General features: G+C 39.0%; 1 protein-coding gene across 1 annotated transcript in view; it reads left to right on the top strand.

Moving 5' to 3' along the window:
- The window catches only part of KCNB2 (potassium voltage-gated channel subfamily B member 2), a 468,901-nt gene that overhangs the window by 10,845 nt on the left and 430,601 nt on the right, over positions 1-27,455 (top strand). Inside the window, exon 2 of the mRNA XM_006054184.4 lies at positions 19,013-19,683. Coding sequence (XP_006054246.4) covers positions 19,105-19,683 — 579 coding nt within the window. The 5' untranslated portion in view covers positions 19,013-19,104. The remainder of the gene's footprint in view (positions 1-19,012; positions 19,684-27,455) is intronic.

Here is a 27,455-nt window from a genome sequence, read left to right as displayed (position 1 = left end):
TACAATTTCTGGTTTTCTTTTCGTTCCCCTCAAGTGTCTGGGATTCCCTGCCCTGAGGCCTGCACAGGTAGTTATTCAGATGCTTTCTTCCAGTTTCTTAACTCTTCCTCATGTCTCTCATATCTGGTCAGAAGTCACTTGTTCAAAGAAATCTTCGTGGAGTACCAGAATATAGCATGTTTCTTCAATCTTCTCTTTTCTAGCTGTTTTCTATTTTCCCTTAAAAAAATCATACTTTTAGTTAAAAAACTTTTTTTTCAGACTATATTTGCTTTATAGTGTTGTGTTAGTTTCTACTGTACAGAAAAATGAATCACCCATGTGTATACACATGTGTGAAAGTGTCAGTCATGTCTGACTCTTTGTGACCCTATGGACTATAACCAGTCAGGCTACTCTGTTCATGGCAAGAATACTAGAGTGGGTAGCCATTCCATTCTCCAGGGGATCTTCACGACCCAGGGATTGAAGCCAGGTCTCCCGCATTGCAGGCATTTTCTTTACCATCTGAGCCACCAGGAAAATCCCCATGTACACATGTATCATCTCCCTTTTGGACTTCCTTCCCATTCAGATCACCACAATGCACTAAGTAGAGTTTCCTGTGCTATACAGTAGGTTCTTATTAGTTATCCATTTTTACATAGTATTGGGGCTTCCCAGGTGGCGCTAGTGGTAAAGAACCCGCCTATCAATGCAGAAGACATAAGAGACTTGTGTTTGATCCCTGGATTGGGAAGAGCCCCTCGAGGAGGGCATGGTAACCCACTCCAGTATTCTTTCCTGGAGAATCCCATGGACAGAGGAGCCTGGCAGGCTATACAGTCCATAGGGTCGCAAAAGAGTCAGATATGACTGCAGATGTGTTAATCCCAATCTCGCAGTTGCTTCCACCTTCCCTCCCCCTTGGTATCCATACATTTGTTCTCTATGTCTGTGTCTCTATTTCTGCTTTGTAAATAGAATCATCTGTACCATCTTTCTAGTTTCCACATATATGCATTAATATACAATGTTTTTCTCTTTATGATTTACTTTACTCTGTATGACAGTCTCTAGCTGTTTTCTCCTTTGTAGCATTTACCCCAATTCTGCTGTTAAATTGTGGGTAATTACTTGTTGAATGTCATTTTCCTGTGTGAAAATATCACTTCAATAAAGACAGGGAACTTCTTTCTTCTTCACTACTTTATTTGTCATACCTCTGCACCTCCAGGTGTGTAGCTGATGCTCATTGTTTATTTGTTGATCCAATGGTGGAGCCACAAATGATGGATGGAACTGGGCCCTGAGTTAGGTTCTAGGTCACCAAACAGCACCGAGAGCGCAGTTACTAAGAACTGCGGGCCGGGGTTGGGCAGAGCAGGACGGGAGCAAGTCTGCCTGGTGATGAACTGCCACCCATTGTTGTTCAGTTGCTAAGTGGCGTCCAACTTTTTGTGAGCCCATGAACTGCTGCATGCCAGGCCTCTCTGTCCCTCACTATTTCCCAGAGTTTGCAGAAGTTAATGTCCATTGAATCGGTGATGCTATCCAGCCATCTCATCCCCTGCTGCCCTCTTCACCTTTTGCCTTCAATCATTCCCAGCATCAGGGTCTTTTCCAATGAGTCGACGGTTTGCATCAGGTGGCCAAAATATTGGAGCTTCAGCTTCAGTGTTAGTTCTTCCAGTAAGTCCTCAGGATTGATTTCCTTTAGGATTGACTGGTTTGATCTTGCTATTTTACACCCACATAATGTTCACATTCTTCTTGACAAGGGTCAGGTGGTCCTAGAAGCTGGGATAGAGGAGAGTTTGTAAACGGAGGTCCGTGGTTTGCCACTGCTAAGGATGGAGACGGTGGAATGAGATCCAGACAAGGCAGAACATGGTACTTCCAATAGAATTTGTCTCTCACCCCTATTTCAGAACATACTTAGCCTCATAACTTTATAGAAGTCTGGCTAGACCAGTGTTCTCCAATAGAATTTGATGTGATATATAGGAAAAATCCTATATTTGTGCTCACCAGTAGTAGCCACTAGCCACATAAGCTGTCAGACTCTTGAAATTGACTTGTAAGACTGAGAAATTCAGTTTTAAATTTAAATAGTCACCTGTAGCTGCTGGTTATGAGTCAGTGCTAGTGCTGAGCTAGAGTATTATTAGCATGAATTACTTTAGGAAACCCCAAGCTTCAAAAGCAATGTGGTTTAAATTCTAGAAATAATCCATTTATAACCAGTGTTGGCCTCCAGTTAACCATGTATTAACATGTCTGGAGTCCAGTGCCTGTTTTGACACTGATGAAGTTCTTCCAGTACATTCTAGCAAAGGATCTCTTGTGTCTTGTTTCTATCCATAGGAATTGTTCTTATTGAAGGCATTTCTTCCTCTATGTGAACTGGACAAAATGGAAAATATTATAGAAAAGTAGAACGTTATCTTTGTAAGTACCAGTGTAATGTGACCTTAAATGCTTTCTCACACCAACATTTTCCAACTTGGATTTTTTTTTTTTCTTTTTTTGTTCCCTTGCCTTTTCTCTCGCTCTCTTTCCTCTGTCCTTATTTCCTTTCTAACCTCTAAAATGACAGATGTGACACTGTGTCTTTTAGCAAGTTCCTTTACTTTCACGTATTGATTTCTTTATTTTGTGCTTATTTACAAAATCTGTTTTATCGGTTCAGATCATTAACAAAGAGCAGTTCAGTTCATTAGCAAAAAAAAAAAAAAAAAGGATCTGAAATGGTGATAGCTCTTTACAGGCCAGTTGATACATTTTGGGAGTGTTAACAGATATAATAATTTCAGTATTTAATATGTAAAAAAATGTAAGGTGAACACTGAACTGTTTCTTTTTTTTTTTCTTCTTCACAGCTCTCACCTAGATAACATTATAGTCTTTCTTAATCCTTTGAGAGTTCTCATGGGACTGGATCTCTTGAATTCTTATCCTGTGTTTCACAAATGAAAAGCTTTCCAATAAGCTAATACCAGAAGAAGCAAGTGGTGTTTAGAAGGAAAAAGTCTGAAACATAACAGTAAAGTAACGTTTGGAAAGAGATGATCCACTGTTAGCCCTTTTTCCTAGTCTGTATAGAACAAATGTGTCTAGGGGCTTTTGTGCTAAATGTCTCCAGTTCATAAAATCACAATTATTAATCAGACTCTCATTAAATATTAATTTACTTTGGAGATAAATGTCATTTTAAATTTGGAATCCTAGTCTTTTCTAAATCTAAGGAGAGCATTTTCATTAGGTTTTGTAGAAATGAGTGCACATAGAAAGCTTAGAAGCTATTAAAAACCTACTTCTTAAACTTCTAGTTTTATTCAGGCCCAGCAAAATACTTGGTTTCCAGCATAATAAACATAGTTTGTACTCATGTATATATTCAGCTGAAGTATAACATTATACTGAGAGTTTTTGCCTTTATTTTTAATCCAGGGAGCCATTTTCTTGCAGGCATTTTATGGCATTTGGAACACAGTACTTGATATGTAGTAGGTGTGCAGTAAATATTGTTGAATGAATGAATTAAATAATTCATCATATTCATTAATTCATTTAAGATCTTAAAGAGTTTTCTAAATTTCAAATGGTGGCTAAGGCTACCAGTCTCATAAATTAAGACTGTATTCTACAAAGCCTCATGAATTAAGACTTCTTCATCACTGGCTGGTATTGCACACCTCTCTCTTCCTTACATCAGTATGTTCAAATCAGGTAGGAAGGCTTAATTAGGTTTAAGATAGTTAAGTTCATGATATTTTCTGAGCCTGTAAACAGGAGATACAAGAGACATGGGTTCAATCCCTGGGTTTGGAAGATCCTAGTAGGAAATGGCAACTCACTCCAGTATTCTTGCCTGGGAGATCCCATGGACATAGGAACCTAATGGGCTACAGTCTTTGGTGTCTAAGGGTTGGATACGACTTAGTGACTAAACCACCACCAACAACCACATACAACACATGCTAAAAGCACAAATCCAAAATTTTCTGTAATTTTGTTGCAGTAATCCAATGAGTTTTTTGAGAACAAGGGTGCCTTTACACAATTTTGTACCTCCTGCACGCAGTATATATCTTAATAGCCAAGGAACACATTGTTTCGAAAGGAGGGGGATGAGAAAGGAATCATGGATCTAAATCAGTATGTGTTATTTGAAGCTATGATCTCCTATTCTGACTGTTATTGGAATAGTAGAAATTACAGATTTATGTTGTATTTAGGAATCATTAATAATTAGGTTCAACTCATCAGTATTTATACATTTAACTGGGTGTGAAATAGCTAGATGTCTCCTGCTTCACATCGTTCTAATTGTATATTTATTTCTGAAGCTCTAAGGTGTCAGGGTCTAGTGGAAAGAACATGGATTGGGGAACTAAGAGACTTGGCCTCTAGTCTTGATGCTGAGTGGACCCTGGAAAGATCATTTAAACTTACCAACGTTGCTCTTTCAAATATTGTGAATTTTATATTTTTAACATTTAAAAAAATATTTTAAAGCATCCATCTTGACGGTGGATCTCAATACTGAGATAAATAGCATCACTTTTAAAGCCACACACTAAAATTTATGTTCAGTTTTGTGAAAATTTATAACTGTGGAAATAATTGCCATCCCAACCATATCCACAAGAAAATTATTCCATAATATATTTTATACATCTAAGCTAATAGATAGACATAGTCTTACAGGAATTATATGAGATTCATTCTTTCCTTCTGTATTGTGCTAAAAATATTGCACAATATTGGTCTCATATTTCTATATATTCATTGAATTGAGGCACTCAGAATCATGCCATTCAAGGAAAACCCCCAGAATCTTAGAAGATTAAGAGCATGGGCTTTGAGTTGAGACATTGCTGGGCTGGTGTCCTGGAACAAACATTTAGTGTTTAGGTCATCTTGAACAAGGTACATACATTTTGGAACCTCAGTTTCTTTATCTATAAATCAAAGATACTAATCTTCCCCACAAGGAGGATTGAGAATTAATGAGAATTCTCATGAGAATTAAGTGGAATAAGCACAGTGGCTGTGTATAATAATCCCTCAATATGTGGTAGGTGATAAAAATGCTAATTATTAACCAAAGTCACAAAGCAAATGAGATCATAACTTTGGCTGTCCTTCAGCTACAACTCCAAGAACATCCCTACCTTCTAGGAAATACAGTTTTTACTTAGGGACAATTTGAACTTAAGCTGAAACAAAATTCAAATGGCAAATCTCAAACCTGTAGCAATAGCTGATTTTACACTGACATTCCCTTTTATTCAGTGGTCAGAGGAGACTGGTCAGCTGCAGTTCATAGGATCGCAAAGAGTTCGACATGACTGAAGCGACTTAGCATGCACTCCTGCCCTTTTATTATCCTGACTACCTGAGGCTTGCAAAGGTGAAAGAGAGTGTTTTAAATATCTCCATCTCTAAAACCTGTATAACTAGTTTTTTTCTTAAAGAAAAAAATAATAGAATAACATTAAAGAAAAACTGAAAAAGGTGAGGAAATTCATAATTTCACCACCCTTAACCACTCTACTCCTTTTAGTGAAAACAATGACTTTGCTTTATTTATGAATATTTTCACTCTTCGCTCAGGTTACCGTCCCAATTATACTGTTGCAGCCGTAATTTTTCTGACTTTTCCACACTGTTTTCCACATTATTTATTTCAAGACTGTTTCATCTGGTACAAGTCACATAATCTCAGGGCTTCAGTCGGTCCATCTGCGGTCCCTAATTGTCACATGTGTATTTTTGAAAATGTTGATGGAATACAATGAGCTCATTTTTTCTGCATCAGATGCTTTGATATTTTCTTATCAATTTGTGCTAAATTATATTATTAGCAGTAAATTTAACATCCTAAGAATCATAGATGCTAGTAGGTCAGCCCATCCATCTGGCTTACATTCTTACCATTAATTATTTATTATCCTTGTAGCTCCCTAGCATTTTCTACAACAGAGACACATGGTAGATTGAGAAAGAGGGCAGAGGTACAGGGAGGAATATTTATAAAGTGCCATACACAGATGGATGCTTAGTAAATACTGTTTAATGATCCTCACTGATGACAAAGGCTGATGGAAAACATTATTCATAAGGGATGCAGACGTGGATGTTTATAGTCCAATGAACCTCTTCCCTTTTTTATTTAATGCACAAGGGAGGGGGTAAATCAAGCATACAATTATTTGTGACACATTCTGATGTTTTAAATTGGATTCATTAATGAAGGGTACCATTGATTTGTTAGAAGCTGTTTTTTTTTTAATGCTAGAATTGAGAACACAATATTTTGAATATGTACCATGAGGAAAAGAAGTAAGGGTATCAATGGATGTGGCCACACTGAGAATCCAAAGGTTAATTTGTGCAGTCGTCTGCTTTGAGTCTGAAGACGTGGCCACCTATACATTGTGATTTGAATACCTTGGGAAAGGTTTCTGCCTTTTACCTTAAGTTATTTTCCCAGCACAAATACTGGCCTGCTTGTATTTCCATTCCTATAGAGTCATTCCTTTGATTATTGTTATCTTTTAAATTTCGGTATGGCAAAAACCATCACAGTATCTCAATAATGAAGGGGACAACAGAGGATGAGATGGTTGGATGGCATCACTGACTCAGTGGACATGAGTTTCAGTAATCTCCAGGAGTTGGTGATGGACAGGGAGGTCTTGTGTGCTGCAGTCCATGGGGTCACAAAGAGTTGGACACGACTGAGTGACTGAACTGAACTGAATTGTCCTCCAATTAAAATAAATTAGTTAAGAAAGAAAAATAAAGTAAAAATTTTTTTAAAAGAAAAATATATTTATTTTTAATTGAAGGACAGTTGCTTTTCAATACTGTGTTAGTTTCTGCCATACATCAACATGAATCAGTCATAGGTATGCATATGTTGCCTGCCTCTTGAACCTCCCTCCCACCTCCCATCCCACCCCACCCCTCACAGAGCCCTGGTTTGAGTTCCCTGAGTCATACAGCAAATTCCCACTGGCTATCTATTTTACAGATGGAGTGAATATATCTCTCCATTTGTCCCACTGTCTCCTTCTCCTACCCCTCATGTCCATAAATCTGTTTTCTGTCTGCATCTCCATGGACGCCCTGCAAATAGGTTCGTCAGTACCATCTTTCTAGATTCCATATATAAGCATTAAAATATACTATTTATTTTTCTCTCTATGACTTACTTCACTCCTAGAGCCTATTATACACAGTGAAGTAAGTCCTTTGATTATTCTTTGTTGTCGTTGGTTAGTCACTAAGTCGTGTCTGAGTCTTATGTGACCCCATGGACTGTAGCCCACCAGGTCCCTCTGTCCATGAGATTTCCCAGGCAAGAGTATAGGAGTGGGTTGCCATTTCTAAGAGATCTTCCTGATCCAGGGATTGAACCCATGTCTCCTGCATTGAAGGCTGATTCTTTACCACTGAAGCCCTGATTAAGCTTTACCCACTGTTACAGGCTTCATTGACAATATGAAAGAGAAAAGTTCATTGAAGTGTATAAGCTCATCTTTTGAAGAAAAAATTTAGACTCACTAACTTTCACACTTTATTTTCTTCATCCTATTATTGGTAACAATTCTGTTATAATGGCTTTTCTGGCTTGAATATTTTTCCTAGGAGTAAGTATAAGCTGAGAAATTGAAAATTCATTTTTGCCAAATTTTAAACTTAAAAAATTGACATGTGAACTTTTTCTTGTTGGAATGTCCAGTTGGAATTCTTGAGGTTACTCAGAAATCTCACAGTACCATGAAATTTAAGGGATAGGAGGCACCTTGGCAATAAGAGGCAATCTTGTCCATTTCTCAGCAGAACTGATGGTCACCTGGGGTCTGCCTGGACATTAACAGGCCCAGGAGTGCCTTGAGGCAGCAAATTCCACTTTGGGGCAGCAGTAATTGTTAGAGTCTTACTTGTTTTTTGCTTGTTCCCTACGTATTTCCAGAAAATCCATCCTTTATTTTGAGCCTAGGCCTTATTAAAATAAGCAAATAAGGGCCAGGGGAACATCTAAACAAATTGTAAATCACCATAATTAACTGATATTGGATGATGTTAGCCAAAACATGTGGCCAGAAAAAGGATAGCAGTGCTTTGAAATTCATTATTCACTCACTCATTCACTCTTTTGGATAGTCCACAAACATTTGGTAAGTACTCACATCTCAAAGATACAGATATGGATGAGATGTTCATCATTTTTAAGAACTCACAGCCCCTTAAAGGTATTTTCACTTAAAGCTCATGTGAAACCTTCTTCTCTTTTGCAGCTTTTATTGGCTCTGTAGTTAATTGCTTCTGTATGTTTCTAGCATGTTTATCTACCTCCACTAGGATGTAAACTCTGTGATGTCAGAGATTGTACCTCAAGCAAAGTCTCATGAATATTTGCTGAATGGATGAACAAGAAAGAATTCTAAGTGGAATGAGAAAAGAGAAAATGAGAAAAGCATTGTAATAGATAGAACGAACTTCTAACCCATTATGGCAGAAGCAATGGATTCTCCCTGAACAAGTATTTCTTTTTTAAAAGATTTAATTAATTAACTCGGCTGTGCCGGGTCTTGGTTGCAGCATGTGGGATCTATTAATAGTTCCCCGACCAGGCATCAAACTTGGGCCCCTTGCATTGGGAGCTTGGAATCTTAGCCACTGGACTTCCAGGGCAATCCAAAGATATTTGTTCTTGACTTAATAAAGAGTGAGAGTTTATCAGATGGAGAATGTGGAAAAGAACATTTCATATGAGAATGTCATATTGGATTTGGGAAGTGGCACATAATATGAAGTAGCTGGAAGAAGAAAAGGATTGTTAAATAAATGTTAAATAAAGCAGTCACTGACTTTTTCATTCACATAACATAGTATTTATTGTGTGTCTACTGAATGCCAGGCACCTGGGATACAGTGATGAATAAGATCAGACTTGATCCCTGCCCTCAAGAAACTTAGTCTAGTGGAGATGAGAGGATGAGTATAAATCAAATGATTGAAATACTCTTCCTGACAGATTTAAAACTTCTGTTGAGTGCTCCAGGTAAAGGTATATGCTTATATATAAGTTCTTAAAATCAAAGGATGACTGTATGGTCAAGGAAGTTGGGTGGATATGGGCTTCCCTGGTGGCTCAGATGGTAAAGAATCTGCCTGCAGTGTGCAATGTGGGAAACCTGGGTTCAGTCCCTGGGTTGGGAAGATCCTCTGGAGGAGGGCATGGCAACCCACTCCAGTATTCTTGCTTAGCGAATACTCATGGACAGAGGAGCCTGGTGGGCTACAATCCATGGGGTTGAAAAGAGTCAGATACGACTAAGTGACTAAGCACAGCACAGCACAGAAACTAAGATATGATTTTTGGGTTAATATCTGAAAAGGAAGAGGGGAGAAAATAGATGTGCAAATTCCCTGGGGCAGAAGGCGAATGGCATGTGTAAAATATGGTACTGATGAACCTATTTGCAAGGCAGCAATGGAGACACAGATATAGAGAACAGATTTGTGGGCACAATGGGGGAAGGAGAGGGTGGAATGAATTTAAATGTATATATTTCCATATATAAAATTAGATAGCCAGTGGGAATTTGCTGTATGATGCAAGGAGCTCAAATCGGAGCTCTGTGACAACCTAGACGGTTGGGTTGGGATAGGAGGTGGGAAGGAAGTTCAAGAGGAAGGGACATATGTATACCTATGGCTGATTCATGTTGATGTATGGAAGAAACCAACACAATATTGTAAAATAATTATTCCAATTAAAATAAATCTATTTTAAAAATTGTAAAAAAAAGATCAAAGAAAAATCAAATCAAAGAATACAGAGTGACTTCCCTTGTGGTCTAGTGGTTAAAACTCCATGCTTCCATTGCAGGGGGTACAGGTTTGATCCCTGGCTAGGGAGCTAAGATCCTGCATGCCCTGAGGTGTAGCCAAAACAGAAAGCTAGAACATAGAGGGAGAGGGAGGAGGGTACTGAACTGCAGAGATAAGTAGAAGTCAGACCTTACAGTTTTGTATTGTTGTTTCTATCCTGCGACTGGCAAGCATGGACACATCTTCTAGTAGGGATGGTCCAGACCTGCCAGTGTTTGGGTCGCAGTGTTCAGAACCAACTGGAGGGGTCCAAAGTGAGTGGAAGGAAGTAGTTATCCTAAACATTGGCACTAGGGAAGCAGAACCAAGGAAAGAACAATTCTGTGAAATGCATCCATCTTCTGAAGACCACAGTCAAGTTGCTGGACTATAGTCATTACTCTCTAAAGAAATAAGCAATGTATAGGAGATAACACACTTCACTTTAGTATTGTTTGAATCTGGTATTTTGATATGGGGAGTAGACAAAGAAACAGAAACTGTTTAAAACTTCCACTAGAAGGTGAAAAGCAAAGAATGATGAGCTAGGGTGTAATGGAAAGAGACTTATGTAGTAAATCTTCCTAAGTCTGTAAATCTGGGTTCTGGTCCAAGTTTAGTCACTACCAGAGAGAGGTCAGCCAAGTCATGTGACTCATTGGATCTCAGTTTTAAAAGCTGTAAATAGGGAAATTGGACCAGGTCATCCCCAAGATCCCTTCTGCCAATATACTGTGATTCCAATTTCCAAACATGGGGGTATCTAAAGCATAGGGTATATGTTTAAGTCATAGAGACTAGCCTCAAATCAGACTCAGTATTGGAGCTTTTAATAAAAGCTCCATTGCTTACCATGTATTTGCTGGGGAGAAGTAAGGGACCAGAATATAATTGAAAAGTATATTTTTACTATGAGACAGAGCCCAATTGAGAAATATCCCTTGTGTAGAATCTTACTGCTGAACATTCCAGACCAAACATTGCATGATCTAAAATCTAATTTTACTGGAAGAAACCTAAAGAAAGATGTTCAAATCCTATCCAGGCTTCATGAACATTTTAAAACTTGGTTTCATAGAGACTAAATCTAACTGACGCCACACACCAAGATAGAATATGAAATTGAAGTCCATCACCCAAATAGAAGGTTGTATCATCCACAGAGAACTCCAGGTAGTGAATGAAGGTTGTGATTACTTACACCAGAATATTACAGAGTGGCCCAGCCTCATTTCCCATTCCTTTCAGTGGTACCAATAGTTTCTCTGTTTGTTGCCTTTTTTATTTTTCTTATCAACTTTCATCTTTATTTATCCCCTGCACTCTACTGTAACTTCGGGAAGACTTCTGCAAAAGGAGACTTTTAAAAGAACATGTCTTAGACTCCCACATAAAGGGCACTTTTACTGTCACAATAGACAGTCTTCTACCAGCTGAATGGCTGAATGCTCAGATCAAAGCTTGAGCCTTTTCTGGTGGGTTATGAAACAGACTGAGCATTCCAAGCCACTACTATACCTTGTAGCTTATAGAAGGTCTAAGATGCATTATAACATTAGTGTTGTATTTTTCAGTGTAGAGAAGGATTTTTTATGAGCTATGTCTTATAAAAGGCCATTTTTCTAAAGGCAAAACTAGTGTTTTACCCTCTAATTATAGCAACTGTATATATTGGAGCTAATTCTTTAAATAGTTCTCTCTTCTGATGAAGAAAATTCATAGTACCTGTCTAAATAAAATAGCTTATTTATAAATTTGGCTAGTCGGAAACATCGATGATATGGAACGGTGCTCATATTGCATATTCTACTTATTGTCTTGTCTTTTCCCCTTCTTACTGCAACACAATGCTTCCTTTGACCACTGAAAGCAAAGCTTTTAGGATTTAGTTTGAGTGTATCTAAAAAAAGCCTGGGTTATATCAAGGATAAAAGTCTTGGATTTTTTTTTAAACTGAGGAGTAAATACTTGTGCTAAAATCAAGGAACCTATTGATATTAGCAGCCTTTGACTGCAGAAGTGAAATGCTATTTCCACCTTTCTGAGGACAAGGACAATGTTTCAGTTATTACTAGAACTTGACATATTAAAAGACAATAAACAATATAAATTCATTAGTATTTCTGGCCAAGTTCTCAAGTACTTCAGCATGTATGTTCAATTTCTTAGGATAGCTGAAAGTTTCCCAGACATTGCTTTGAAATACTATGGATCTGTCTTTCTCAAATAAATCTGGTTTAACTTTTTATAAATGTATTGTTTTTCTTTAGTGAATTCTGGAGGTGCTTTTGAAAATTTCAGTGTGTACTAACTTTTTTTAAAGTACTGGTTAAATTTCAACTACCTTTCAGCTATACTGCCTGTCTCTCCAGATAGCTACTACAAATAATCTTTGTGTGTCTCTTTGAAACAGAAATAGCTGTTACAAAAAAGAGGCATTTACTGCTTAATACCGTACACGAAAATTTAAGAAAACGCTTTAGAGCTATATATACACAGAGTGATTTAGATTTAAAGGTCTCAGCGCTGCTTGTTTGCAAATGTGTACTCAGCATGTACCAGCAACACAGAAATGAAATGTTAAACATCACTTAGGTCTTTAGAAAGATTTGCTTTTCATCTGTGCAAAATCGCACATGGGACTTATCCTGCCTTGCTCCATGAAGGAAGTGTCAAGTATATGACATAATGGTAGTATTTTTGAGACTACAGTAAAAAAAAAAAAAAAAAAAAAAAATCACCCCGTTCCCCTGCCTCGGACCTGGAGCCTTAAGCTGTAATTACGATGCCATGATCAGCACGTTGTGTTTTGTCAGGTTTCGCGCTGAACGGGTGGCAGCTTAATTCCATGCTGCTGGTAGGAGCCTGGTGCAGCTGTTCAGAAACGAGAATGTTTGTTGTTGTTTATTGTTCCGAGAGTCACTTTTTTCCTCTAACAGACTAATGAAGAGATGTTTAGTACATTTGCACTGGTCGACTGATTGTTGCAAGTTTGACTTTCAATTGATCCAATGAGGTGAAATAAACTAGCAAGCTACCCCAAGAAAATATTCACTGAGATTCTTCCCTTGACATAAAAATGCATGTTCAGTTTACAGCTATTTGTGTATATAAATTCTACACCATTGTGTAACATCTCCACAGTTTAAACAAGGAATTATTACATTTTATATTAAATTTATATATTAAATTGAACTTCATGATTGATTCTCATGGGATAAAATTATTATGGCAGACATCATTTCACTTATAAAACTAAATGTGGGAAAACATAGCACCATGTTCACTTTAATTACTAAAATTAAAAACGTAAATTTTGCGAGCTCTCAAGAGTGGCAAGACACAATGTCTAACCCAAGGGGAATGGACAGATTCATTGTTAGGAATAAAATTAATATGGCAGAAAAGAACATAGATTTAAAATGGAAAGTTAAAAACACTAAATAAAATGAATGAAACTTTCATGATGTTCTGAATGTAGTCTGTTTCAAGCCTTGATAAATATTAAAGGGTTCTTGAAATGAAATATGAAAGCCAACTTTTCTTAAGAAACTGGACATGAAAAAGTGTTTTCATGGGCTCTGAAGCGCTATATTATGTTTATTTCTATCTTTTATTTCTATCTAAAGTAAGGATGGTGATTGGAGGGGAAGGGTGATAACAATCACAGAATCATAACCAGAGGAAAAAATCAACCAAGTGTCATAGGACATCAAAGAATAGTAGGCATGGAAATGCCATGGTTGGATGTGTGAAGAACCTGAAGCCCAACCAGAAAGGTGAAGGGGATGCTGGGAACAGCCCCACTGTACTCAGGGGTCATGAGCCTCAGAGCAGAGCCTCTTTTGTGATCACATACAACATTCCATACAAAACAATTCAATTTAGATGTGTTTCTCTTCTTCTGGAGAGAGACATGGTATTTTCAGCTCACAGGGTTTTCTTATTAAGGGTGTAGAAAACTTCATGAAGTATATATAAGTCTGAAAAGATGGAGTTTTGCTTTTGTGGTTGGTTAGAGATGGTGAGGATAGAAAGATCTAGGGAACTAGGTAGAAGAGAGGGAGAGGAACCAAAGGGAGATAAGCCGTGGGTGGGGAAATAGAGCTGGAAAAATGAGAAAGAAAAATACAGAGGAAGAAAGAGCAGGGAGAAGGACAGGGGGCGGTGGGTGGGGTGGTAGACAGAAAGGCTCAGAGAGTTTCTAAGGGACTGTTGAGCAGGGCTTAGGTTCTGCACTTGACCTGAATGAGAGGCTTACAAATGTGACCACTTGTGTTCTACAACTCTTGTGAAAGCCTGATTAACTCTCTGAACACTAGTCACAATTCTGCAATGGTCAAGAACTTGTATATTGAGCCTCAACTTATATTTGAGCCTCTACTTTTTTTTTGCTGGTAAATTAAAAAAATATTTCTTTTTATTGGAGTATAATTGCTTTGAGCTTCCCTTATAACTCAGTGGTAAAGAATCCACCTGCAGTGCAGTAGACAGGGCTTTGATCCTTGAATGGGGAAGATCCCCTGGAGCAGGAAATGGCAACCCACTCCAGTATTCTTGCCTGGAAAATCCCATTGACAGAGGAGCTTGGTGGGCTACAGTCCATGGGGGTCATAAAGAGTCAGACACAACTGAGTGACTAAACGACCACCAACAATTGTTGTTGTTGTTCAGTCACAAAGTCATATAGACCTCTTTGTGACCCCATGGACAGGCTCTCGTTTCCTTCACTATCTCCCAGAGTTTGCTCAAATTCATGTCCATTGAGTCAGTGGAGGCTATCTAACCACCTCATCCTTAGCCACCCCCGTCTCCTTTTGCCTTCAGTCTTTCCAGCATCAGGGTCTTTTCCAGTGAGTCTTTGCATCAGGTGGTCAAAGTATTGGAGCTTCAGCTTTAGCATAGTTGCTTTATAACGTGTTAGTTTCTGCTGTACGGCAAAGTGAATCAGCTATACATATACATATATCCCATTGGTTTTTATCCCTTCCCATTTAGGTCACCACAGAGCATTGAGTAGAGCTCTCTGAGCTCCATAATAGGTTTTCTCATTAGTTATCTGTTTTATACATAGTGTCAATAGTGTATCTATATCAGTCCCAATCTCCCAATTCATCCACTTCCATTTCCCCTTTGGTATCCATACTTTTGTTCACTATGTCTGTGTCACTGTCCTTTGCAAATAGGTTCATCTGTACCATTTTTCTAGATTCCACATATATATGTTAAAATGTGATAATTATTTTTCTCTTTCTGACGTACTTCACTCTACTCTTTATCAAGTCATAAGCAGAACATTCTGTCCAGGGAGAATAAAAAAATTTAACCACATTAACAATAATCAGAACAAAGCATCTTTAAGTCTTAAGAAATAAGATCAACAGACTGTATTCACTCATGCTAAGTTTCTCTACCCCTGCTTTGAAGAAAGGGCATTGAATTTCAGGCTGTCTTTTATTGTGGGTTTTGTAATCAGTGCTGGATTTCTTAGAAAGTTCTTGATTAGTAAAGAAGATATTTTGAAATTTAAGTCTTATGACCTCTCTTCACTTGACACATACTCTACAAAAAGGAAAATTCACTGTAAGTCATGAGTGTGAAGTTTTTTAAGAAAAATGGTGACTTACCGGTGACTGTGACAGAGTATTTATGCTTTTAGTAATGACTTTTAGAAGAAAGGAAGTCACACTAAACCCTTGACCGTAAACATGAGATGTTTGCACACCATTGGAGTTTTCTCTCACTCTTTCTGAAAAACCTCTTGTATGATACCATAATTGGTTCAAAGACCATCTTTCTTCTTCACATTAAAGTCATACTTCACAAAGAGCGAATTCAGTGTAATGCTTATTTGTTGCCAAATTAAAAATGGATTAGCTTTCCTGCTTATTATTCATGTGGACTGGTCACATAATCTGTATGAGTACCTGAGATGCCATTGTACCTGAAACTGAGTTATTTGATGGAGAACTTCAGATTCACCACTTGAATTATCCATCTGTAATATTTTCATTTATTTTGCCCAATCCTAATATTGCTCTCTGGAAGACGGCATGGCAACCCACTCCAGTATTCTTGCCTGGAAAATCCCCATGGACAGAGGAGCCTGGTAGGCTACAGTCCATAGGGTTGCAAAGAGTTGGATATGACTGAGTGACTGAGCACACACACACAATATTACTCTGCCCTCTCTCACATGCTATTTGATGTGTGGTGTGTAGTCCACTATCATCTGAATACAAAAGTTGGACATGAGCATCAGTGGCATCAAAGATATGTGCTATAAGGTACCCATTATGTGTGTAGGTACAGTGCTCAGTGGAGAAAATATGAGACCAAGAATTCCTGGCCTTATAGGCTTAAAATCCACTAGAGGAGACTGAACATATGCATAAAAAAATTAAATACTAGCATTTATTTAATAGACACTGGTATAGCTTTTGATCATAGTTTTCATGTAGTTGATTGGAAGGCAAGAAGGGAGAAATGTGAGGGCTTCCCAAGTAGTGCTAGTGGTAAAGAACCCACCTGCCATTGCAGGAGACACAGGAGATGCAGGTTTGATCCCTGGGTTGAAAAGATCCCCTGGAGGAGGAATTGGAAACCCACTCCAGTCTTCTTGCCTGGAAAATTCCATGGAATTTGTATTAAATTATTTGTAATTTGTATAATAATAATAATAAAATAAGTTTAAAAACAGGAGAAATGTGAGTTTTTTTATTCTATTCAGATTTATTTCCCTGTAATGGGCACTTCACATAAAGTATCTCATTTAATTGTCTAAACACTGCCTATAAAGTAGATACTATTATCCTCATTTTTTAGATTAAGAAATTGAGGCTTAGAGGATTTGATACTTACCCAAATTATTGTAATTCTCCTTTATTGTAAAAATAGCCATTTTTGTCATCTGCAATGAGAATGTATATGTATATGCTTTATATATTTCTGTATCTATGTAGCTGAAAAAACTCCCATGTCAAGTATATTTATTCACCATATTTGAAATACTTCTTACAGTGTCCAGCACTATTTTTCATAAATTTGACTTATTTTCATTTGCGAGAATACTTGGCTTCCAGGTGGAGAAATAAATTTAACTTATAGGAGTGGAGAGACCAAAGACATGGTAAAATTGGTGTGTATCTTAAAAGAGAATTCTAATTATAAGGACCTCTTAAATCTAAAAGCTTTTCCCTTTGGTATAAGCTATTGCCTGTGTGAAACATGGTGTTTTACATTAAAAGTGGTGTTTGAGGTGAATTGCTTGAAGCGCCATGGTTTTCTGCAAAAACATTATAGAGAAAGATCAAATAAGAAGATGCTTACTGCTGCAGATCAGAAGAATAGATCAATAAGAGGGACTACTAAAACAGTCATGTTTTAAAGAATTAGTCCACAGGAGAAAAGAGCTGTGGGTCAAAGAATGTAAACACACACACACATTCTGACATATCCTATGTACACACAAACTTATATACACATAACATGTAAATATAGATGCATTTTAGGCAAGTATCCAATTAACTCCATTTATGCATTTTTCCAGCCATATACATTAGCCTTACTAGGTCTTTTGTCAGCTGCCCTGTGGAGAACAATTTAAAAACTGACTATTCAGCATTTATCAAACCCTCACAATATGTAAGAACTGTGCTCAGTGATAAAGATGTAAAAGAGAAAATAGTCTTTGTCTTTCAGGGCTCCCAGTATCCTTGGGAAAGGTGTGATTGCAGTGGTGTGGTGAAACAGAATAGACACTCACAGAGTTTCAGGATCCTAGAGGAGATGTATCATGGAAGACTTTTTGGAGGAGGTGATGTCTTTTCATACCTTGAAGTTAGTCAAAAGGAAATGGGAAAGGTGGAGGCCCTTCCAGGACACAGCATGAACAAAGGCCAGGAGCTTGAAACAGAATTGTGTGTGTAGTCTGGGATTGCTGGAGTACAGTGATGAAGGAGGAATGAGAGGTGAGGGTGGAGAGGTAGGTCACACCTGCCAGGGATCAGGGGACTTTATACTGCCAGTTACATTGGACGTTTGTAGGGATTAAAGCATGGTTAAATCAGATTTGTTTCTTAGCGGATCATTCTAGAAGCTATACAGAGAATTTTTTTTTAATGTGGACAAAACCAGAGCTCAGGATATAGTTTCAGATGCTACTGTAGAAATGTAGGCAAGGGGTCTTCCCTGGTGGCTCAGCGGTAAAGAATCCACCTGCCAATGCAGGAGACAGGAGTTCCATCCTTGCTCCAGAAAGATTACACATGCCGTGGGACAACTAAGCCCATGTGCCTCAACTATTAAGCCTGTGCTCTAAAGCCCAGGAGCGGCAACTATTGAGCCCACACGCTGCAACTACTGAGGCCCACCTACCATAGAGTCTGTGCACTGCAACAGGAGAAGCCACTGCACTGAGAAGCTCCTGCACCGCAGCTAGAACAAAGCCCACACAGAAACGAAGTCCCAGCACAGCCAAAATAATAATAATAAATATTAATAATAATTAAATAATTAAAAATAAATAAATAATAATAAAAATATTTTTTTAAACAAAGACATGTAGGCAAGAGATGCTGAGAGTTTGAACAGCATGGTTCAGGAGTAACAGGGACTGGGTAATACAGGCAGAGGGCTTAAGCAATGTTCAGGAGGTTCAGTTGGTTAAGACCTGGTGCTTATTTGCATGTGGACAGATGGATGGGAATTTCTTAGAGTTTTAGCTTGGGTAGCTAGCTCAGTGTGGGGGTGCAGAGGACCATACATCAGAGAAGGAACATGAACTGATGGGGAAGGTTGGAGATGTGCTGGGTTTAGCTTGATGTGTCTGCGTTTCATTTGGGAAGAGTTGATCAGCACAGGGATAGTAGTTCAAAGCTTGAGAAAGAGTGACAAATTTGGGAGCTGTCTGCCTATAGGTGTATAAAAAATTGAGTACAGCTTCTTCTGCATAGTACATTGTGTGGTCGTTTCTTCCTTATGCCTTTTAAGTTTTAGCAAAGATGTACATCTCCATCAATACACAGTAATTATTGTTATACCTCCGGGTTGTGCACGAACAGCGGAGTGATCTCATAGAACAGGAAATGCTTTAGGAAAAATGCAAGTAACCAGAGGCTTTATGGTTGCTTTCTTCCAGGTGGATCCATGGAAATGCCTGCCGCAGAGGGATCTAGCTTAAGTTGACCTTCCAGCAGCGCATCCTTTTGAGGACCCTTTGTGCAGTCCAAAATGGCAGAGAAGGTTCCGCCTGGCTTAAACAGGAAGACGTCAAGGTCTACACTTTCTCTTCCACCGGAACCAGTGGACATCATTAGGAGCAAAACGTGCTCCCGGAGGGTGAAGATCAACGTGGGGGGCCTCAACCACGAGGTCCTGTGGAGAACGTTGGACCGGTTGCCCAGGACCCGCCTGGGGAAGCTCCGGGACTGCAACACGCACGAGAGCCTCCTGGAGGTGTGCGATGACTACAACCTGAACGAGAACGAGTATTTCTTCGATCGGCACCCAGGAGCCTTCACTTCCATTTTAAATTTCTACCGGACAGGGAAACTCCACATGATGGAAGAAATGTGCGCTCTCTCTTTCGGCCAAGAGCTTGATTACTGGGGGATCGATGAGATCTACTTAGAGTCGTGCTGCCAAGCCAGGTATCATCAAAAGAAGGAGCAGATGAACGAAGAACTGCGGCGGGAGGCGGAGACCATGCGGGAACGCGAGGGTGAAGAGTTTGATAACACCTGCTGCCCTGAGAAGAGGAAGAAACTCTGGGACCTGCTGGAGAAGCCCAACTCGTCCGTGGCTGCCAAGGTATGAAAAGCAAGAGTGTGACTTTCTTACGTGTGGTTCAAAAAGGCGGTCCCTATATTCTAGAAAGTATGCTTTTCGTGGTTTAAGATGTTTGGGTAAGACGTAGCATAGGGTGGCTATACAGGGAGACGTCCTTTCCAAGATCTTATGGAGTGAAATTGAGTTATTCTTATTGATAAGGCATACAGTGGCATTACTCTTTCCTAAGTGTTTTTTGTTACTTGGAAACAGCCTAGGTGCTTTGATGTTGAAGACTGCTGACCACCCAGATGCCGTCTGGGGTTGGTGACTTGAAGGCTGAGGGGAAAACATGAACTCAGATCCATCCGGTGTGGAGTCTTGCAGATAGGCCTGGGCACCATCCTGAATAAAGTTCGGTGCTGTCATTGAAAGTGGAGGAGGTGCCTCCGGCCTGGTCCTCTGGAGGAGCAGGGGAGACTGGAGAGCATGGTCCGGTGTAGACCAGCAGGGCTGGGGGCCCCCATTGAGGAAGGATCCGCCTTATGAGGCAGTGTAAGGGGTGAATCAGTGTCAGCGTGCATCCACTGACCCCCTCCTGTGAGGTCTGCTCTAACAGTGTTGTTTCTGTTGGTGTATAATTGTGTTCACAATTGAGATGTTCCCATATCTCAGATCATAAAGTGTTGGCTGAAAAGGAAGGTCAATTCATATTTTTCCATTGATCTTGGATACATCTCAATCTAAGAGTAAAAATTTTGGCCACTAATTTCAGTATTTAATTCAATTGCATGACAGTGTTTATCTAACTCTATTTGGAGCTTTGAGAGTTAGCCGAAACTGATTTTCATTGCATATATTTAGTTCTTTCAGTATGAATTGTAAGTAAAAAGCCCAAAGAGTCATCTTTAGCTGCAGAAGCATAGGATTGACATTTTGTGCCAATTAGATGAAAATGGAATATGGAGTAGAGAAGAGAAAACAGTGAATAATCCTATAAATTCTTTGGATTACTTACTGTCTTTTTTTCCAGTTGTCTTTTCTTATAAACAGTAAAAAATTATGGAAATGTAATTGATTCTGTGTGCCTTTGACTGAAAATTACAATTCTCCATAATAGTCTACAGCATGTAAATAACATAAATTATCAACTGGATGTAGACTATCATAAAACTGCTTCTTGCACTGATTGATATTTCTAGTTTTGCATCTTTTGACTTATAAAGGCATTTTACTTTCCGGCCAGGATGTGGAACTAAATGGAATGAAATGTTATTTCTGCTGTTCATGATGAGGAAATGCACATTTTGTGGCAAATGAAAGGTTTCAACTAGGTCTTTTGTAGTTATGAATAATTTGTTTCCTTTTGTTTTATCTGTAAGAGAGAGATGTGGACTTTGGTTGAGAAAGGTTACTTCTCTTCCAATGTCAAACCTTTAAGTTACACATTTGAGTTACTACTAAAAACATGGAGTGAATTTTGAAGCTGAATAAGATAAATTCTGGGTTTAGCGGAGTATTTTGGGTGTCAAATGAACTCTTTCAAGATTTTAGGCAATTGAGGAATAAATCATTATACCACCAGATGGTCCAGAGGGAGTTAGCCAAATATAAGCAGCTAAATCAAAGAAAATTTGAAAGGCCAATTTGATTTATTTGCTGATAACATTATTAACACACATCTAAAATTAAGTATTGTTATAGAAAAAATTTCAAGTATGTACATATTTTTTCTGAAGAATTCCTGATAAGGATGCAATAATGTCAGTAATTTCATTCCTGAGATGACAGAGTTTGTTTAATCTCTAAATTTTAGACACAAAGCCATGTCTTGATCTCTAAGAAGGTGTTGTTGATAATGGCCTATTGTATATAGTTGTATATAATATAACACATACACACACTCCTCTACATCAGAGTATTTAAACCTGCTTCAGATTATGTTTGCACAGATATCTACCTGAAAACTATACCCAGCAGCCAAGGACTTTGGTTTTGGAAGATTTTGTGAAGTTGTAAATAATAAATCTGGTTCCAAATTATTAATCAAGTTAAGCGAATCTCTGCTAGCCTAAGTAGATTCTCTACTGAATTTTCATGAAGGATTTGTGTTTGTTTGTTTAAATGTGTACATTTCCCTCTCTGTTTGAATGGGGAAATATTATACAAATTCTTTACATTTGATTGCATGGTAGTTAAGTGAAAGTATTGTTCATTTGTCTGAGGTTTGGAGTCTTTTAGAAACAGCTCTGAATGACGCCTTATACAAACCACTAACTACCTTTCCTGTACTCTTTTCTAGTCATCTAACTTGTTATTTTTCTAGAATAATTATTGGCGAGGGGAGTGCTAATGTGATGTGTGTGTGAATATGGGTGAATAGTATTTGTACAACTTGGGGAAAATTCATTTTGTCAATGCTTCAGTAGGATTGTATTCTAGCTCTCACAATGTTATGGTTACATCAGGATCCTGCTTGTGCTATGAAATTCTTATGCAGGAATGCTTGGAATCTGTGTTTTTTTTCTAACTTGTTTGAGAGGTAAGATAACTTTGGAGGCGAGTATCTGTTTACCTTGCTTTTTCAGTTATTGGGTGTGTGTGTGTATAAAGTCGCTTCAGTCGTGTCCAACTCTTTGTGACGCTATGGACTATAGCCCACCAAGCTCTTCTGTCCATAGGATTCTCCAGGCAAGAATACTGAAGTAGGCTGCCATCGGTTATTGCTTATTCAGTTGAATGTTTATAGATGGTTCTCTGTGCACTACACACATTAGAGTAGACATGTAGAATCACTCCCTTCTCTCCAGAATTTAAAAAATATTCTCTTAGATTAAACAGGGATTTCATATCCTAGAAAATATTTGTTTTTGTCTCTTTGGTTTTTCTGTATTTTATAATATTTCTGTAGTAAAATATAAATGTTATGAAATTATATAATCCCTAGTATAGCAGGAAAAATTCGACATTTTCTATCAAATATTCCATAGTAAGTTAAAATATCTATTCATTGACATGGAATAAATACTCAGTAATCTATTATGTAATAATTGTTCAGTCTGTCCTAGGTGTATCCGCTGTGATATATAAAATTATTGCAAGGCCTACTGATCTGTCACACCATCTCTGGGTATGACCCTGACAGTAATAATTCAGCTCTTATAGAACATGCTCCTTTGTGTCATTTCTATTCATTGAACTTTCTAGTATATTAATAAGTGAAAAAAAAAGGCAAATAGAGTTTAAAAGCATAATATATTTAAAATGTCTATATTTAACAAATTAACATTTTTACACAGTTATAGAATACCATGAAATACAATTGTACTTTCCCAAAATAGACACTTTGTGAAAAACACTTTGTGAAAAACAAAGTGTTTTCGGGGGCATGGTATCATCTGGTAATGGCATCTGAGTTTATGTGTGTGTGATGGGCTTTGTTTATCCTGTGTCTCTGGTGACTGTAAATTTTCCCTCCCATAGAGATAATGTATAAAGTTTACATTTGAGACTATTTGTGAATGTGGGGTCCAGTCAAATGGGCCTAGGGGGGTGGTTGGGACCAGTCTCTGGGTTACCACCACATGGAATTGCAGGCTCTGGGACACCTGTCATAGGAACATGCAAGGGGAAGAGATGGGCTTAAATGGCTGCCAGTTTCCTGGGCAGTGATTTGGAATTAGATGTGATCCCATACCTCTTCCAGCCCAGGGCAATTTAGTCAGCTTCTGAATTGGAAACATTTTCTTTTTCTCTTTGGCCTCTTCCCAAAGGAACTGCAGTAGTGATTCCCTTTTAAATACTGCTTACAGCGACTCAGGTCTGAGAGGTGTTTGAAAGCATTTATTTAGGGGAAATGGTTCTATGGCTGGCAGGCTTATCAGCCTTTGGGATGAAAAACGACCAGGAAGATGCACAGCCCATCTGAGAGTTGGAAGGGACTAGACTTTTCACTTTCATGCATTGGAGAAGGAAATGGCAACCCACTCCAGTATTCTTGCCTAGGGAATCCCAGGGATGGGGGAGCCTGGTGGGCTGCCGTCTATGGGGTCGCACAGAGTCAGACACGACTGAAGCGACTTAGCAGCAGCAGCAGAAGACTCAGTACAGTACAGCACCCTCACTAGGGTATCTGAGGAAGGTCAAGGGCAAAGGAAGTCAGTGGGTCTTCAGACAAACCCAATTAGGAATGGCTGAGCCCAAGAGGCAAACCTCAACCCAGCAAGGAAGTGGACGTGGTGTGCAGACAGTGCTCTATAGCCTTCTCATGTGAAATCCATCTGACGGATTGTTACTGGCATGGTGGGGAGATCAAGGATAACTTTGGGGGCCAAGAGGTCTGGTACAGGTCTGTTATTCCAGGGAAGGTAAGAAGTCTTAAGAAGCCACAGGCATGGAGAAGATGTGAGGCAGCTTCCCAGAATGAACCTCCCTGATTTATGGGCAAGGGTTACCGTGGTACATTTCCTGCTTGTCTCCTGTGTTATGTGGAACCTTACCCTTACCCCTGGGTTGGTTATGGTAGTGAAAGACACTTTTCCTTTTCTTTTCTTACTTTTTCTTTCTTAAGTCTTGCTTATTTAAGTGTCTGTGAAAGTGAAAGGGTTTGTGGCTCAGTCATGTCTCACTCTTTGCGACCCCATGGATGGTAGCCCGCCAGGCTCCTCTGTCCATGGGATTCTCCAGGCAAGAATGCTGGAATGGGTTCCCATTCCCTTATCTTCCAGACCCAGGGATTGAACCCCAGTCTCCTGCATTGCAGGCGGACTCTTTGCCATCTGAGACCCCAGAGAAACACTAGGTGTCTGTTTGTAAGTAAAAGAAATGTGCTGTCAATAGCAGTAGTAGAACAGCATGGTGTCCGTAGCTCCTGAATGTGAAATATCCCAGTTTCAACTCCCAGGGCAGGGACAAGTTCAATCCTCAGTTTGTCCCAAGTCTGAAATCTCAGGGGGAGTGTTCAGCTTAGGCCAAGTACCTACTCTAAGCCGACCAGCTGTGGTTAGGGCAGCCAACAGGTCGATCCCAGGGGTCGGGTCAGGAAACCAGACTGTAAGCAGTCTTAATAAGGACAATATAAGGACATTGTCACTTCTGCCACTTCTGTTCATCTGAGCCAGCACAGAGAGAGCCACCCAACAGCCCTGTTGGATGGGATCCTGGGTCACTGGGGGCCACTGTTTATCATCTGCTTCTCTCTCTTCAGTTTCCCCATTTCCCCTCAGCTGCCACTTTTTTTAAGGGGTGCCTTTTCCCCATTCTCTTCTCCTCCTCCCTTTCCCCAACCCCCCTTCTCTCTCTCTGTCTCTCTTTCATTCTCAGGAAAATGGAAATGATGATTGAGTTAAGAATTATAAACTTTTTCAGTAATGACCCCCTAAGGAAAAAATTAAGCTAAATTTAAATTCTCTCTAAAGAAAGTTACTGCATATGAAGGAATATGATTTTGTCAGGTAGGTTCGACACTGAAGGGCTACAGACTATTGAAATAGCTAAGAATTTTTTCACCCCTCCCCACAAGAACCAATTTTCTCCTCTTGGCAATGACACTGAGAATGCATCGAATGGAGGAAGGTAATGACTGTGTTTCCTGCTTCTGGCTTATGAGCTCCAAGGTATTCACGTGGCCATCATCACTGGTGGGATGCAGCAGGGTCCTTAGAGCAAGCATGGGAAGGGTCTGGAAACCTTGGTTATCATTGGATCAAGAGGAAAGTTGGCCAGGATAGATGTCTGCAGTCTGTCCCTAGGCCTCCAGCTCTCTGAGGAGCCAGAGACCAAAGTTATGAGTTTCCCAGGAAACGGTGCCTGTTCATCGCCCTTCAATGATAACCGCCCTCTCTATTCTGATGGAATTAGAGTGTAGACCTTTCAAGTCACAGAAATAGTAAAAAGAAAATAAATCCAAATAAAACAAAACTCCTGTGCATTCATCAGAAGGAAAAGAATACTTAACATTCTGATTCTATTTATAGTATATGGATCAGTTAGTCTCATGCTTTGAATGAAAAAAGAAAGGTATGAAAACAGAGCCATAAATTATTTCCTTTTAGTCTAAGAAGAGAACTTTCACATGTTATGCATGTGTATATATATGTATATATACACACACACACACATGCATAATACTCTGCTATACACACACACACATACACACATACATACATACACATATATATGTCTCTCTCTCTCTATAGTCAGGTGAACAACACTGCTCATACAAAACCCTCAGTTTAGCTTTCTGATAACTTTCTTAGTGATTAACAGTAACAGTAACCATCAAAACCATAAATGGGCAACCCAAAATAAACAATGCCATGTGAATACACACAGAAATCGCCCTGCATTGGGCCCCTCTGGGGATTGAGCGTACTCTAGCTCTTGCCTTGAATCGTCAGTGGCCTAATTAGTGCACTGGTCTTGCTGTTTCTGTGTTGAATGCTTGCTGATTTCACTTCTTGGCCTTTCCTTTCTGCATTCCAGCTGCACAGATTAGGTTTTGCGTTTTTCTGATAACAGGGCACAAGGGTTTGGAGGTGCTCAAAGGAGTTAACAGAACTTGGCCAGTCTGTGGATGATTCAGTTGGAGATAAGTTTTTCTTTTTTAAAATATATAATCCATGAAGATTAACAGGCTGAAAGTCTGGAGGAAATTAGGTATAAGAGAATAAAACAGATAAGGTAGAAAACAACATTGGGCTTTTAAAGAATATTATTTATTTTTAATTGGAGGATAATTGCTTTACAATATTGTGTTGGTTTCTGCCAGATATCAACATGAATCAGCCATAGGTGTACATATGTCCCCTCCCTCTTGAAAATCCCTCCCACCTTCCTCTCTTTGATGAAGATGGCTCAGTTACTCCATTGTTTGGTTCCAGATCCATGCATCTCTGCTTTTCCCAAAAAGCTGCCCTGAAAATGCACCACTCTTTGTCCACTTGGCCTCATTTGATCAGAAAGAGAAAGGTGAAAAAAGAAGAAATTGCTAGAAAATTCACATCCCATGTGCTTTTAGCAGCTGCTGCTGCTGCTGCTAAGTCGCTTCAGTCGTGTCTGACTCTGTGCGACCCCATGGACGGCAGCCCACCAGGCTCCCCCGTCCCTGGGATTCTCCAAGCAAGAACACTGGAGTAGGTTGACATTTCTTTCTCCAGTGCATGAAAGTGAAAAGTGAAAGTGAAGTCTCTCCAACTCTTAGCGACCCCATGGACTGCAGCCTACCAGGCTCCTCTGCCCATGGGATTTTTCAGGCAAGAACACTGGAGTGGGTTGCCATTGCCTTCTCTGGTGCTTTTAGCAGAGGGGGCCATAAGTCCTGGTTTTGCTGAGAATACCCCAGTTAAAGTTGTTAGACTTTTGCCCTACTCTAATTATTAATAACATCTCCTTTCATTCTTAAAAAGTGTCCCAATTTGAACAATAAGCCATGTGATCACCTTACATGAGAGTATTTTTTTAAAAGAAATTATCCACAAATCGTGTATGTTTCATTTCCTCTTTACTTCTTGGTTATGTCTTAAGAGGGCAGTGTTAATTTTCATCTCTTGAAAAATCACTAGTTTCCATTAAATACTAAAAGAAGACATTCAGATTCCTTTCGAGCTTGATTTTTAAACCTCAGTAAGTAATTATCATTTTCAAAGTAAAACAAAAAACAACTAAAGAGTTCTTTCTACATTATCTAATGTTATCTCAGAACATCAGTAGTATTTAAATATTCTGGTTTTAAAAATCCACGTACACTGCTTTGGTTATTAACAGATTTGTTTTCTTTATTTCAAGTGAGAGACTTTATAAAGTGACGAATGTAC

Source organism: Bubalus bubalis, chromosome 15 (assembly GCF_019923935.1).
Source record: "Bubalus bubalis isolate 160015118507 breed Murrah chromosome 15, NDDB_SH_1, whole genome shotgun sequence".
Classification (NCBI taxonomy): Eukaryota; Metazoa; Chordata; class Mammalia; order Artiodactyla; family Bovidae; genus Bubalus; species Bubalus bubalis.
This window is presented reverse-complemented; position numbering and strand designations above follow the sequence as displayed.